Source organism: Myxocyprinus asiaticus, chromosome 16 (genome assembly GCF_019703515.2).
Source record: "Myxocyprinus asiaticus isolate MX2 ecotype Aquarium Trade chromosome 16, UBuf_Myxa_2, whole genome shotgun sequence".
NCBI lineage: Eukaryota > Metazoa > Chordata > Actinopteri > Cypriniformes > Catostomidae > Myxocyprinus > Myxocyprinus asiaticus.
The window spans coordinates 35,538,015-35,555,455 of NC_059359.1; the positions used below are offsets into that span (position 1 = coordinate 35,538,015).

General features: G+C 35.3%; 1 protein-coding gene across 1 annotated transcript in view; it reads left to right on the top strand.

Annotated features, from left to right (window-relative positions):
• Positions 1-17,441, top strand: part of ano10a (anoctamin 10a) — a 44,934-nt gene that overhangs the window by 21,478 nt on the left and 6,015 nt on the right. The window contains exon 13 of the mRNA XM_051721350.1: positions 9,339-9,455. Within this exon, the coding sequence (XP_051577310.1) occupies positions 9,339-9,455 (117 nt within the window). The remainder of the gene's footprint in view (positions 1-9,338; positions 9,456-17,441) is intronic.

Consider the following 17,441-nt stretch of genomic DNA (forward strand, 5'->3'; position numbering starts at 1 on the left):
GTGATCAAATATTGTGCTTACCATTACCATACAGTAGCATAGTTTCTAAACTTCACTCTGTAGTGCTTCCAACCAGTATGTATTTAGCATGCTAACATTCACTTTCACTAGTTGGTACATAAAAGAGATTTATTTGAGTTACATTGACATGTCTAATTTTGTTGGGTTTACCCAATTCAACTAGGTTTTTTCTACACAATGTTTTTGTGTTGAGATTACATAGTAATTTTAAGTTAAGAAAACTCATTTCAAACACGTGGAGCCACAAATTTTTAATGTACTGTAATATGGAGTGTGATTTTGTGCCAATGAGATTTTATAGTGGGTGGAGGTACCCAGTTCGACACCACAAAAATAGAAACTAAACCACTCCCAAAATGTCCTGTTGCTTCATTGAGTCACACCTGGTAAATACATAGTGTTATAGGGGACGAATCTCAGTTGCCTCCGCATCTGAGACCGTCAATCGACGCATTTTATCACGTGGCTTGTTGATCGCGTTACCGCGGAGACATAGCGCGTGTGGAGGCTTCATGCTATTCTCAAAGTCTCATCATTTGGCAATATCTGCAGCATGGCTTTGTACTGGTTATGTAAAGAACAAATATAGTTTTCATATAATCTGCCAAATAAGCAATTGGTCACCATGGCATGATTTTTGGTGCCAGACTGGCTGGTTTGAGTATTTCTGTAACTGCTGATCTCCTGGGATTTTCACGCACAACAGTCTTTAGAGTGAGAAAGGCTACGGTAACTCAGATCAACCTTGGGATTGTAAGAATAGATATCGAGATTGTTTAAATGAAGATCGTGATTAATCAGGAAATCTATATTTTTACCCAGCCCTAATTTATTTGAATCATACATTTTGTTTTATAGGTTAAACAAATAAAAATCCAATTCTTTTCGTGTACCCCCTGGAGCTGCTTAAGTACCCCCTGGGGTATGCATACCCCTGACTGGGAATCACGGCTCTATTTTATTCTATTTTGTTGTGTTATTCTATTCTATTCTATTTGGTAGTTGTTGTTTATTCCGTTCTGTTCTATTCCATTTTGTTATGTGTTTTTTATTTTTTATTTTTTGTATTGTTTCTCCATTTTGTTCTAATCTGTTGGTGTGCTCTATTCTATTTATTTTGCATTCTATTCAATTCTAAACTATTAAAATATGTTCTATTAAATTATATTCAATTGTGTTGTGATATTCTATTGTGTTGTTCTATTCTGTTGCTCTGTTTATTTTATTCATTTCTATTCTATTGTGTTGTTCTATTCTATTCTTTCATTTGTGTTTTTGAGTTTCTTTTCTGTCGGTGCACTTATATTTTATTTTAATTGATTTTATTTATTTTTTATTTTATTTTCTTATTACATTTTGTTGTTTTATTTTGTTGTTCTGTTTTTTTTTTGTTGTTGTTGTTGTTGTTTTTTCCATTCTGTTCTATTCTAATCTGTTGTTATTGTTTTTATTCTGTTGTTGTTTTTCTGTTTTGTTCTATTTTGTCATTGTGCTCTATTCTATTCTATTCTGTTCTGTTTTTTTTCTTTTTTTTTCTTTTGTTGTTTTTTCATTCAGTTCTAATCTGTTGGTATGGTCTATTCTATTTTGTTCTGTTTTATTCTATTCTTTTCTATTCTGTTTTGATGTTTTTTTTTTATTTATTATTATTATTATTATTGTTTTCCCGTTCTGTTCTATTCTGTCAGTGTGTTCTATTCTATTCCACTGTAATCAAAACGAGTCTCTGGATGCTTTTTGATACATTATAGCACCTTTAATAAAATATATATATATATATATATATATATATATATATATATATATATATATATTATTATTATTATTATTATATATTATATATATATATATATATATATATATATATATATATATATATATAATATTTATTTATTTATTTATTTTTTTGGAGCATTTTTGGATCTATTTTCAGAGTATCAGTATTTCCTTTTGGTCCATTTATTTACCTGTTTGATCAATTCTGTATTCGTCTGTATTTGTGGTGTGGCTACCCTTTGATGTACATCAGCAGTCTTTTATTTATTTAGCTGTTATGCTAACACTGGAGAGAAATGTGACAACACGAACAATAAGTGTGGTTTGTTCTCCCATTATATCAGAACTGTGATTCTCAGTCTCTGCATCACACTACGCTCTCTCTCAAGCAGCAATCACACTGAAGAGAGGCTGGCATCTAGCACAGTTTATGCTCAAATGCAACATCACTTTGAGTCACACTTCTGCACATGTTCTCAGTTTGTTTTAGGCAGCACCCTGCAGGAGAGAGTGCTTTGAAAGCTTGTCTATTGTCACTGAGGTACTGGTGTGAAAAATTACAGATGAATCATTCCAATCTTTCAGTCAGTATTGCGCTGTAATCTCACTGCAGTACTAAGTGTAGAACATTTCTCCAGGATTGCTAATGGGAATTTGATATTCATTTCATGTAAACACAGTTATGTTCCAAGAACTACTTTGCTATTTTAAAGCATTTTAAAAGCATCATTGATATGCTCCCAATGTGAAGGCTGCTACAAAAATGTTTCATCACATATGCCCTTCACAAAGAAGGCAATCCTTGAATACATTGCGGCAAGCTCAGTTAATAAAAAAATCCAAGATGTTAGACAAGTCGAAATGATACGTACATTTCATTCAATACTGGAAAATATGATTACAAAATGTATCTGTAAATGTCTCTTGTGTGCCTCACATGAGGAGCACAGCTTGCTTTGAAATAAGACTTATACTGCTGCCTAAGTAGAGCGTTTCAAAGCAATCACTTATGAGGCTTCATTTCAGTTAGGATGCTGCCCTAGAAGGTAGCTTGCAGTAAAACAGCTCACTAGGTTTTGGAACGGAACGAGTGTCTCTATAGCCTTGTGATCATTTGTTTTTTGTCAGTGTTATTGTGTAAGTGCATTATGTGATTGCTGCAATGAAATGAAGATAAACGAGTATAGGATTTCATATTTTAAAACTGTTGAGATCCATGCCAAGAGTCTTTAAGATTTACCACTTGTGTTTACTTGTCCTCTACTGTTGTAGCGGCTTTCTCTGCCGCTACAACAGGCCACACTAAACCTAATGCCCTGAACTGTAACCTCAACTCATAGAGAGCCAATTTTGGAAGTGTGTTACAATGCAGTGAGCGAGTCTTTAATAATTACTGTATTTTTTGTCTAGCAGGGTTTGTTGAGTTAATTTAACCTGTATGGTTTAGTCGTGCTATCTTCACCAGCTGGGCTGGAAAATGCCTGTGTATTTTAATGAAGTCTGGAATGCAAAAATTAAGTCAACCCGTGTGGTATTACTTGTGGGAAGGATAGAGCCAGACAGGCAAATTTGGAAGGAATTGAAGTAAATGGGTTCTTTATAGTGGTGGGAATTGACAGAGACCTGGTGATACAATATCATATCAAAACAGTTATATATTGCACTCTTTACTCTCTTGATTCTTGTTCATCTTCATTGGACTTTGGTGCTTTGTGCAATAAGTGCTAAACTTCCTGCCTTACTTTCATTGTAAAGCCATTGAAACGATGTGCATGATTAGCGTACACTGGATCCAGCATGTTTATCCTTACAGAAAAACCTCTGCAGTCTAGCTGTTCAGAGTATCTGTAAGGACATCCTTACAAATAAAACAAGCTATTGACTTTGACTTTGAGTGTGCATTTTGGTTGAATATAAAAAAAATTGTGTTCGGTGACAGCAATATGTTTAATCTCCTTAGACACTTGCTCTTAGTGGTGATCAGTGTCTTTTTTTATTTTACCAAAAATTTTATTTAATATTAAATATTGAAAAATTTAACTACATATATTGATTCTTGTCATTAGAATATTCATACAGATAAAATATGTGAAATATTATTGTTGTTTATTAGCAAAACAACTGGAGTAGCTTTTACACTCATGCATCATGGATGTAATTATTACTGACCATTAAATATTGGCATGCAATTCATATTTGGGTAATTGAAGTTCAGATTATGCATTATGTGACAGTTTGTGCATTATTTCTAGGAATGGGCATTTCTAATAATTTTGTAGTCGAGTACTATAACACATGACTTGAAATTAAGAATTTAAGTTCAAACTTCAACTTTTTAACTTTTTTTCTTTTGAAAAAATGAGCACTGTGCATAAACAACAAGATCTAGATTGAAAAATGCAACAACAAAACAAAAAATAAAACATTTGCACTCACACATGAAAACTTACTTTCCAAGTCTTCTGAAGCGATACAATCACTTAATGGCAGAATGTTTTTTATGGGAAAACTAACAGCAAGATTTAAGTGTGATAAGCAGTTTTATGTTGCCCAAGCAGGCAAAGGCACAAATGAAAATGAAATTGAAATATTCAAGTATGTTTTTATTATTGTTGTCAGTTGATTAAAATGTTTTATCGCGATTAATCGCATAATTTTTTGGTAGTTCATCGTGATTAATCGCAGATTTTAAAAGAGCTGAAATTTGACTAGATATACTTATTTTCCTTTCAAAATGCATTTATTTCCTTCTTAGGAAAGAAGACAAAACAATATGTAGCAATATAATGCTTTATTAACATTTCCTAAACAAAGTCTTCCACAGTATAAAGATAGAAATGCACTAAAATATCACCAATTCAAGTAACATTAAACATTTCCCAAAGTCTAAATGGGAGTTTGACTAATTGAAAGAACTAGTCCCCACAAAGGTGGCATATTCATTGCAATAGGCATCAAATCTCTTAAACTCTCATTCTCCACAACATTACTCTGCCGGTAGACTGTAGCTATCTGCTTTGTTACAGCAATTGTGAAGCCGCATTTATGATTTGTGTCAGGGCATCAGCGCAGCTTTGAACTAGATATGAAAAGCGCTTGCAGACAAAAACGTCTCATTCTGTGTTTTGGTGATAGTTAAGACTTGCCGTGCTTCTGCGGTCATTAAAATACACCTTACTTAGGCTGAAAAATACTTGTTTTCTGTCACAAGTTCCATTTGGGCTTGTTTTGTAGAACAAATAGTGTCGAGCTCCTTTCTCCATCATTTTATCACTGACACGGCTGTTGTGTGTGTTTGTGGTGAGGACACATCAGCACATTACAAAGGTTCGGCTCTTTCAACCAGTGTTTATGCTGGTTTATGCTGTATTAATGGTAAATGCGTTAATCGCAATTAAGAAAAATTATTGTGTTAAACCTTTAAAGTAATCACAAGCATTAATGCGTTAATTTTGACTGCTCTAGTTTTTACTAGTCAAATATTTAAAGCTGAACGAGTACTCGATTAATCGATTACTTGTGCACATCCCTTATTCTTTACCAACCAATGTCAAGAGGTCAAGAGTTTCAGCCTTTCACTACAACCTAAATTTTTATAGTTTATAATGTAATTTAAACTCTTGTAGGAATGAATCCTATGTGATTTACAGAAGTGGAGCAGATTGTGATTTAGTTTTCACAGAAATCTTCTCTCATGAGTCCCTGGGGTGCCTTTGTCTCCATCAGTCACAGCTTTGGCAAATGTCTCTGCCTCTCTCACTGACATTCAGAAGCGTTCAAACTGACAACTGTTCATTGATATCTGAGCTAAACTACTGCATCCAAAGCAGAGCTGGGACATTTTCCGCATTACACACCAATAACTGACTAACAGGGATGCTGAGATGGATACAATACTATATTGAATTTTGTAGACTCTCATCCAAATATTGCATGCTCATAAGTGCATGTTGTCACTGGCACTGCTTTACAACTCACATCCATCCACAGATAAATGATTAAGAAATGTTAAACAGCAACATGAAACAAAATTAACAAATCAAAATGTCCCTTTTATTATTGTGCATTAACATTTCAACAAAATTATAAATTATAGATCAACTAGATTTTTACATATTCTGGTTTAAATGTGAGTTTGGGATGGTTGCCAGAGCATTTGCTAGGTAGTTGCTTGCCTAGGTGTTCTAAGTGTTTTTTGTGTGTTGCTACAGTACAGTATGTGGTTTTAAGGTGTTCTGGGTGCTTGTTAGGTGGTTGCTAGATGTTCTGGGTGGTTGCTAGGTGGTTATGTCTTAAGGAGCCCAACTCCAAATCATTCTGACATTCTGCTCCACAGATATGGCTTGGGTCCCTCCTTTAATGTAAATCTGTTGGATTTTTCACCCATGTTATTGTCCACCAGGCAAATATCATAAGTAAAATTGCTTGGAAAAGTGCTGGACAAGTTAGTTCTTTGGGTTAGGGAATTTTAGCAAGCACCACTAATAATACCATATACTAACTAATAATACCATATACTAACCATATACAGAAATGCAAATGAAAATGCCATTTCATGTTTTCTTTAAAGCCAGAATACATAAATAGTGAGAACATCCAAATCTTTAATGGGTAAATGTGTGAGATATGCAGTTCTTCATTTTTACATTCACTTAAATTGTCAATAGTTCTCTCTAGTCAACACAGAGATGAATAGTGAGCCAATTTCAGAGGCATTGGTTATGTGGCTATCTAATACATTAGAGATAGTAGCAATGACAGCTGGCACTGTGCCAGCTACATATATCTCACTAATGTAGCCTTTGAACAAATAGAGAGTCATAAAGATCAACCAGCCATTAAATATTGCTGAAATATATTCCCTTTCTATTTTATATGTCTCATTTTGTAAGAGTGCATGTGGATTTGAGAGAGGTTAGGTGGATTGAAACTTTCACGTTGTAAAAAGCCTTTCCAATGACATTGAGCAATCTAGAATGTGCTTGAAAGTATAGACAAGACTTTTTTGCCAAAATATAACCTTATACACATAATAAAAAAATATATAATTTCATAGTGCAGTGGCTCTCAAACGGTAGGTCTTTACGCAAAAACTTATGAGAGGGTCATGGATAGCAAGGAAAAATCAATGTTACACTGCCAGAATTTTTTTTTTATCCTTAGGAGAACAACAGCTTGTCACTGGGGCAGTACCCTTAAAGGTACACCTACTGTACACTCTACATGTCAGCCGGTATGTATTTAAAAACACCACTTATCTGTTCCTAAAAGGTACATACTATTACCTTAAGGGTACTGCCCCAGTAACAAGCTGTCTAAAGGTAAAATGTTTCTGACAGTGTGAATGAAAATAAGAAAATTCAACTGACTGTATAATAAGTCATACAGTGGCAAGAAAATGTATGTGAATCCTTTGGAATTACCTGCATTTATGTATAAAGATTTGATGTCTTAAAATCTGATTTGATCTTCATCTAAGTTATATTTAATAAACAAACAATCTGTGTTAACTAATAATACACAAATTATTGTATTGTTCTTGTGCATATTGAATACATCATTAAAACATTCACAGTGTAGGTTGGAAAAAGTATGTGAACCCCTAAGCTAAAGACATCAACAAAAGCTCATTAGAGTCAGCAGTTGGCAAACCTGTCATCCAGTTAATGAAACGAGATTGGAGGTGTGGGTTACAGCTACTTTGACTTATAAAAAATGCTCAAATATTTTGAGTTTTCTATTCACAAGAAGCATCTGCTGACATGGACCATGCCTCGCAAAAAATAGATCTCAGAAGAACTATGATCAAGAATTGCTGCTTTGAATAAAGTTATCTCAAAGAGCTTAGCTATTCATCTGTCCATAGTTAGATCAATTATCTATAAATTGAGATGATTTAGTACTGTGGCTACTCTCCCTAGAAGTGGCCGTCCAGCCAAGATGACTCATAGGGCACACTGCAGAATGTTCAATGAGGTAAAAAAGAAACCTAGAGTGACAGCTAAAGACTTGAAGGATTTATTGGAACTGGTTAACATCTCTGTTAATGAGTCTGCTAACCGGAAAACATTAAACAGTCATGGTGTCCATGGCAGGACAACACGAAGGAAGCTGCTGCTTTCCAACAAAAACATTGCTGCATGCCTCAAGTTTGCCAAAGACCACCCTGACACTCCACAGTGCTACTGAGAAAATGTTTTGTGGACTTATTAAACTAAGATTGAATTGTTTGGGAAGAACACACAGCACTAAGTACAGTATGACGTAAAAAGTGCACTGCATACCAACATGAAAACATCATTCCAACTGTGAAGTACGGTGGAGAGAGCATCATGATTTGGGGCTGCTTCGGGGCCTGGACAGCTTGCCATCATCGAAAGAAAAATGAATTCCCAAATTTATCAAGATATCCTAAAGGATAATGTCATGGTGGTTGTGCACCAGCTAAAGCTCAGTAGAAGTTGGGTGATGCAGCAGGACAATGACCCTAAAAATCTATGTAAATTCACTACAGAAAGTTTTAAAAAAATAAAAACCATCTTTTGGAGTGGCACAGTAAGAGCACAGACCTTAACCCAATAGAGATGCTGTGAAATGACCTCAAGAGAGCCATTCACACCAGACATCCTAAGAATATGGCTGAGCTGAAGCAGTTCTATAAGGAAGAATGTTCCAAAATTCCTTCTGAATGTTGTGCAGTTCTAATCCGCAGCTACCAGAAATGCTTAGTTGAGGTTATTGCTGCCAAAGGAGGATCGACCAGTTACTAAATCCAAGGGTCCACTTACTTTTTCCACAGAACTGTGAAAGTTTAATGGGATGTGTTTGATAAAGACATGAAAGATTATAATTGTTTGTGTGTTGTTAGCTTAAGCACATTTTGTTAGTCTATACTTGTGACTTTAAGAAGATGAGATCACATTTTATGAGCAAATAATGCAGAAAACCAGCCAATTCCAAATGATTCACATACTTTTTCTTGCCACTGTAGTTATGATAGAGAAATAAATATTCATATGAACTTTAAAAAGGGTGGAGGAAATTTTTTCCATACCTTTTGTTGTTGACATCAAATGCTGAGCATCCTATCAAACTCTATGGTATTTTGCACAAATTCATCCATCACTTGGCTCGCCAAATTAAGCTGATGCCAACTCGGAAAGGTTGTGTGACATGCCATTATCTTTGCAAACAAAACAATGAAGTATAAAATAAAATACTCAATAAATATTACATTACATATGGGTTCATTTGAAAGGATAAAAATGGTTACATGTTGTGAATTATTATTGCCAGTGAGCATGAAAGCATCAAAATTCAACATTTAAAATTTAGAAACCATTGAGAAACCAGTAATAAACCAGAGTTTGATTTTAAGGACACCTTTGTATGACTTTATTTGATATATTTGCATGATAAACAATTTTGGTACTGTCTTGGGTGGCCACTTGATATCCAATGTAAAATCTGGGATCTGAAGCAGAACCAGTTGACAGCAACTGACATAAAGTACATAACTGTGTTGTGTTTCTCTGTTCCAGCATGTTCTCCTGGCCCTCAAATTCATCCTGGCATTCGTCATTCCAGATGTTCCAAAACAGATACAAATCCAACTAGCCAAGCTGGAGTTTCAGTCCTTAGAAGCACTTAAGAAAAGGGTGAGTACACATCTCTATGTGTGCATGTGTCGGTAGGGTCCCATGTTTCTATCTGACAGAGCCTGCAAACAGGAAATGTGGCCATCCATATGACAGTCCCCTCCAGGAAATACTTTAGTGCAAACAGTGACCTGCATACAGTATATACCTCTATAGACATTACAGAGTCAACAAATGCAGGTCTGGTCTGCATTAGCACAAGAAGTGATGCAGCAGCCATTATCTCTGGGCAGCTCAGGGAGGCCGAAAGCAGCATTTACATGCTTTCTGATCATTAAATGATCTGGAGAGACATGCTTAGATGCTCTGCTGACTTAGAGAGTGTGTGTTCAGGTACTGTTTGTTAATGAGGTTCAGCTATTTAGGCAGTTGTTTATCACCTTGTAAGCTGCACAAGAAGTAGGTCATTCTCAACGATACACACACACACTGCAGTCTTCCCTTAGCAGACTAGCAGACTTAATGATCCAAACAAATTATGTTTATTTTTCTTGAAAGTCAAAGGCTATGTTTACAATGGAATACTTGCATAGTGAGCAGTATATAGTGAATACTGTCTACTACTTAAAAAAAATAATAATAACATGAAACATTATGTATTATGCATTAATAAACATTTCAAACAGTAGAATGAAACACTGTGGTCACGTGACTGCATTACATTGCATGTTTAATTCACTAAGTGGCGTCTCGGAAATAAATATGGTTATTTAGCATTTTAATATGAAATGTATTCAAATGTATTGTATTTTTTGGTAGTTAGATGAAATAAGTCATGTCAAGAGTCAAGATGGAAATTTTAAAAATTACAGTGATGTTACTTTAATTTCATGTGGCACACTGGAAATGGAAGGCAAGATTAGTGAAAAGTAGTGTAAAGTATTACAGTTACTGACTTTCAATAAATTGTATTACTTTTAAGTACATTACTAGGTTTATACATATTTCTAAAATAAAATTATTTTTGTAGAATACATATAAAACATGAATTACATTATTATATTATTATATTTTGCATTTCTGTGACAGCTGAAGGTTGTGTCCCCATATCAAGTCAATGAACAAGGAGGAAATATAGACATTATTTTGAATTCGTTGAGCAGAAAAGTTTTAGAAAGTAACTTGAAAGTAAAATAATTAGTAATATGATTACTTTTTAATGAAGTAACAAGCATAATTTTCTGATTTCAATTTAAAAAAAGTAATTCGTAATATGTAGTGGATCCTTTTCAACTCCACGGACCCACCAGCGTGTCCAAAAGAGGGTGCTATGTTGCGAAAAGAGTTTAGAATCTGAACTTTTCAGTGATAACCATTTGCGTCGCAAATCAGCGCCACTCAGAGGTCATGTTGTAGAAATATTAATAAGAATATAGAAGTCTTTCACATAGCACTTAAATGGACTAATCATATATCAAATGAAAGCTCTCATTCTCAGTAATGTGACTGTATGATTTTCTTTGTTGCCCTTATACCACAGGTCAAAAGATTTTCAAAAGAATCACAAAGTGAAATATGATATTTGTAAGACATCAAATACAAATGTCTCTTTTATGTGCCGATCACTGCTGCTGTAAGCCACAAATAGCTAAAAACGTTATGTTTGCTTTTACCTTAAGTAGTTTTCTAAAAAAAGAGCCATTTTTTACTTGTCTGTGAGCTTGTGTGAATAATCCAATGTAATATCTTAAATGTCCAGAACAAAATATGCAGTTAATATAAAAGTTAAAAGTATGCTAAACAAATCATCTGAAATATATGTTATCAACTGTTGATGATAAAATGTTATACATCATCATGACACCTAGATTGAGCTTCTAGTCTACTCTGTACCACTATGGAAAATGGTACTATTTTTTCTTAAAGATTATTCATTTCTCCTAGTCCACTCAGAGGCCAAGATATTTTATGAACCAATGGGGGTGGTGCATGAACTGAAAATTAGACTGAATGTCCATGGACGAGTGTTAGAGCACCACCTATATTTCAGATAAGCATTTTGTGATGGAAGATGATAGAGGAAAAATAAATTTTTTTATTACTTGCTGCCATCTATTGGAATAAATCAAATGTTTTGGATGGAGCTGTAGTGAACAGAACCAGAATAACATGCTTACAAAGTTAGGAGTTTCTCAAAAATTCCTCAAAGTCGAAGATGATATTATTATTTATTATTATTTTTTTTAATAACTTACTCAACACTGACTATATAATATGTACTATTAATAGTACAAGTATTACAGAAGTATGCTATTCCAAACTTAGCCAAATGACATATTGTTCAGTTTTCATCAGTATATCCATGGATGGATTTTTTTAGTATTATAGTACAAAGGTCAAGGTAGGTGGTACCAGTGACAGTAATTTATTGTTTAAATAAATGAACCTTACTTAGCCTCACAGCCTCAGTTAGACTGAAACCGAGGATTCAACATTTGTGGTAAAAAATTCAGACCACTGTCCCACTTCTGATGAAGAAAAAGGAATGAAATATTACCTGAAACATTAATAATGCCTCAGAAAGGCACTGCCTCACTTTAACTGGATTCGATGGCTTTATTTCTACAGAGCCGAGCCCTCAGTCGGTAAGTCTGTTGCCATGGCTCTAGTGATATGGCACAGTTGGATTGTGAATGACAATGAGCTGATGTGTGCTGTTGGCATCCAGCGTTATCTGTAATGCGGCCTTGTGGTTACTCCCTTTACTAACAGCAGATAAGATGTGTGCGATATGGACCCCTTCAATTATAATGTTGTGGATTATAATGTAAGCAGTGAATTTGCGTACATTATGAGCACTACTTTAATGGTTTTGCATTTGCAAATTGCAACACTAGTATTTAACAACAAAACAACTGCTGATGGACTGTTAAATGTTTATCAATGCAGATATTGCTGTTGAATGTTCTTGAAGATTATGTGTGGATGACCTTAAATGGTAATTTCTAATAATGTAAACTAAAAAGAAGATTGTGCATTTTCTAACTCCTTTCTAGTCACCATCTCTTGCCCTGTATGGTACACATTATGTTCTATTGATGGAATATTTTTCTCATTTGATTTTCTGGCATAAAACAGCTCTAATAAAGAAAAAAAAAAATAGGCAAAAAAAGAAACTTTTGGAAAAACAGAAAAATAATATTTGTAATAAAAATTGGGAAATGTTGTCATATGGCAACGCTGTACCACAATGGAAAATGGTACTAGTTTTTCTTAAAAATGATAAATTTCTACTTTAATTAAATTATTATTATTATTATCTTAATTGAAATGATATGATATGATATGATATGAATTTATACATTTGGAACTCATACAAACTAAAATTGAGTGAATCATTATCATTTGCTCAGTATTCAGTATTGTCAATCATTTTCACTGTCACAATAGCCTATAGCTCTTCTTACCCTTTCCATAAAACATTGCCATGTTAATTTTAGTATGAAAGGAGAAATACGAAACCATAATTGTGTTATTTATGCATAAATTATATTATATATTATATTTAATTAACAAATCAAATATGTAGCAAAAAATACATAAATCATTATGTAGATGAAACATACCAAAATGTGTTTAAAAGAGCAATTTGTGGAGCACCTCAGCTGGTGTCTCCCCTGTAAGGGTGACCACAGGAAAAACAGTCTTGCATGACAAAATCAAAAATCATGCAGCTTAAAAATACCATATTATTGGTTATTTTAAAGACTGCTCTTTTATTTCCAACAATGCATTATGCTTTATCTTTTTCTGCAAGGTGAAAGGAAATAAATTGTTGCCATATGGCTACACCGTACCATACAGGGCTAGGAACTATCATTAATTTGTGCAAATCTTATCCCAACCAGTAATTAATACAAAAAAGAGATTCATTCTTGACCATTAATTTTCTATGTAAAGATGCCTATCCTGAAATGATTGTTAGTTGTAAATGAAAGCTCTAGAAAGGTGTTTTTTTTTTTTTAAGGAATCTGACTGTGGCCTACGTCTTAGGGAGCATCCACACTAATTGTTTCGAAACTCTTTTTTCAGTTTCCTAACGTCATCGTTTTCCAAAGTATGTGGTAATTGAGAGTTCCGTTACGTTTTTGGTGGAAGAAAACGCTGTTCTAGTGTGGATCAGAGGCATAAATGTTTTACTAAACCAAAATGTATTAGTGTGGACGTGGCCTAAGCCAATCAGAAAAATATAGGTTGTCAAAACATTACTGTTTGTTTGAGAGGTCTGACATGTCAATTTCTAGCTCCAGTGGTTTGAGATTAGGATCGGAGTACCTACAGTATTTGTTCCAATAATGGCAGACGGGGGAGTGTTTGGGAAACCTTTTTGGAAACATAAGTTATTATTGTAATTAAATTTTTTGCTGCAGATATTACACACAGCAGATTTTCGAAAGGACTGTGTAGTCAGAGAGCGATCTGTACACACAGTGAGAATGTAAGCACAGGAGAGGGAAGACCATCCTCGCAGCGAAATCAAGATGGCACCATCTATCGCAATTATGAAGCACTTAGCTGACGAGCTGTGATGAAGGGGGGACTCCATTGAAGTTCCATCCGCCTAACATTTCTTTTAATTTAGCAGAGAGATGCAGGTTGTAAAACAACTATTGATTATATTTCAGAATGACTGAAGATATGATGTCTTTAGACTGCTACCCCTCCACTTCTCTCTCTCAGACTTCACCTGACACCACCTCATTCCTCTGCCAGTGCTGGTGGTATGTCTTTTGGTCTCTCCATCAAGATGATGGACGTCAGCTAATCGTTTCAGTAGCCTCATCCGGATCTGTTAGAGTTTAAAAGTGCCAACTGCAGTAAAAAAAAACGCATTTGGTTGGTGGTATAGTACTATACACCTCGGGGAGGTGCTTGGTCCAGTGGTTTGAGAGCGCTAGTGATGAGCTATCATCACATGATGTTTAGCTGTATTTCCATGTGTTCAGCAGCTTGAAAGTCTGTAGACAGCTGTCAAGAGAAAAGCTCCCTCAGCTCTAGGGCAAAGGGACTCTGAAAATAGCCACCACTCGCAGTGGCAATGGAAACCCCCTGTTAGTGGGCAGTGTTTGGAAAGGATCCGGGGTAAACTCCAGGAAAAGGCCAAGTTGCCAAACCCAGCATGGAACTATTATTGCAACTGCCGATTTTAGCTTCCCACTTGGATGAACAATCTCTGTTGAATCTGCAGGATATATGAGCGGCTGATAGAAACGTAAAACAAACAAAGACGTTGGCATTGGAGATTAGAGATCCAATCTTAAGAGCCTGATCTAAAAAATTGCATAACTGTGGGGTCATTTTTGTTTCCTTAAATGTATCGCAGCAATTCCGATGTGAAATACCCACTAACTAGAGTTAATGCTCTATCAAGTTTTAAATAAACAAAACTGACCTCCCTACCCTAAACCTAAACCTCACCGATAGTGTCAAATGTGAGATGAAAAATGTGACAAAACGTTAGTGGGCCCCCGTCCTCACTTAGGTGTTTCGATTAGTGAACAGTTGGTATTGTCTGCTTTTCCTGCTAAACATCAATGGAAAACATCACACTATCTCCCATAAAGAAAAGGGACAAGGTGGGGAACTGCTGGGACTGTGTTGATACACATCTGTAAATTATCTTCCTTTACGTCAACACTTGAACTCAGTCAAAGTGTTCCCATGGAGATGGTTTGGACAAGGTGCAGTGGAGAGAAACAGTTGTCCTGAAAACATGCTGGAGTCTACATTTCCCATCTATGCGTGATCCATAAGCAGAATGCTCAACCCAATACAAATGGAGGAATTAAATCTTCATCAATTACTATGGTTTTAATATATCCATTCCACTCTGTTGAAGAAAGTTTGTATTATAAATTGATTTTGTGTCCCGGGTTTTGTTTTGCTTGGTTTCAAAATTGAGAATTAATACTTGATTAATTAAAAAATTCTTTGTTTATATCCAGCAGATGTAATTCAGCCAGGGCCACTTCCGTCAAATTAATACTTCGACTTGAATACTTGAATGAATACTTTAATTGACTTAAAGACAATTGTGCAGTCTGTTACTGTTGGCGGTATGGTTCTGTTCTGTGCAAACTCCCTGCCCATCTATGTGACCATGCATCCACAGAGAGGTTGATTTTCCATCAAACCCAAGTCAAGGTCAGTTTAATTCTAAAGCACATTTAAAAACAAGTGTATACCAAAGTGCTGTACAAAAACAAATAAAAACTGGGGTAACAGAAAAGTTTTTTTTTTTTTTATGACAGTGCAACATGGTACAATTGTTAATTTGCCTAATAGATTAAATGGACATTTGATAGGACTTCAGATATAACAAATTGGTAATTCAAGAACAAGGTGCACTTACTCATTGAAGTTTCATGACTGGCAATTAGTTGTAGTCTAAGAGCACAGAACAACAGGACATATATAGAGAAAACTAAAAGACATGCTATCATACAAGAGGTGGAGCTAAGGATGGAGGAGGGTGTTATGTGCAGCTTGTATCCATGCAATTGAAAGGCAGCGTTAGCCAACTGTGGTCACAAGTTTGATCATTACCAACATAGTTCAATGATTTGGTGTTTTCCGAAACCGTAGATCCAATGAACATTCGTAAACAGCATCCCAAAGTTGTGTGGTTGGAAGTACAGCCCTCCACCTGTAGTTAGAAGCATAGTTCCTTGTTAGTTTATTGTGTGGACATCATGTGATTTCGCTGAGGCTTCTATATCTTTTATTCCATAAACTGTATATCTTTCATTCTATCAAGACTTTGACTATGTTTACATGCATTTAAGAAAACTGTTTATTCCATGGTTTTGCAGAAAGCGGTGTTCCGAAATGTCATGTAAACACGAATGCAGCCGTTTAAGGGATTAAAGGCTGTTAAGAGAAAGCACTTTATCACACCCAGTTTCTGTTCGAGAACACAGCTTTTATGTAAGTTAATGCATAAGTGGCATTTATATGTTTTATGTGTTAATATGTTTGTGCTCAAGTGCATCGGGGGAACCCAGAAGTTTGATTTAGAGGGAAGCCCATCTATTACAGCGCATTTATCTACACAGTGCATGCAGCTTTCATGTCTCAGCTTTCTCGCATTAAACAGCTTTCTGGTGTATGTGTAGATGAGCTTTTATAATCTAATCTAAAGTTAATACTCCACTCCCCGCATAGCATCATTAACGACAGCTCTATGTTGTTGAACCGTGATTCGAACGATGGATGTGCGACATAGTTACTACGATTTCGGGAAACAGTCATGACTAGCTAGTTAATTTCTCCAACAATGCATCATACTATGGTGGTTAAGCAGTGAGATACTGCTGATAAGTGTCTGAATTGTATTGGTAGATATCATGAATCAGCTGAGCATCATTTGACTGCAAGCTTGACAACTGACTAATCATTCTTAGTGAAATCCCCCAGAAACTTTTGAAGAAACTTTTAGGAAAAAACAAAAAAAGGAACTACACATCCTTCTATGAGTGAAAAAATTGCACCGAAGCATGGTGGTGGCATGATTGACCTTGTCAGATTGTGTCTACTTTCGCATCATTGCCTGACCAACGTGACAGGAAGTGGAGCATGCCGGTCCTCTGAGGCCATCAGCCAACTTACTGCAGTCCATGAGAATGTGACATGTCCCCATACTAACCTTTAGTGCTGTTAGGAAATGAAGTCAACACTGTCAATACAGCCAACTTTGCTTGGAAAAGAGAGTGAACTGGCAAACTACGAGTCTGACACCGGACTGAAAGCTCTTGGCGCCTTGATGGTTTAATCATAAATTATAAGTCTAAAGAGATTAAGGCTGGACAGTATGACCAGTGTGTCAAGCGTTAGAGATTTTGCTGTGCTACCCTACAAAGCCAAAATGCCATAAATACAGTATGCCAACACTGAAATTTCAAAGAAAATTCTTCCAATTTTTGGCTTCAAAGATGATTGATTGTCCAGCCAAATATGGATTATAAAATAGCCTCACTTCTTTTTCCC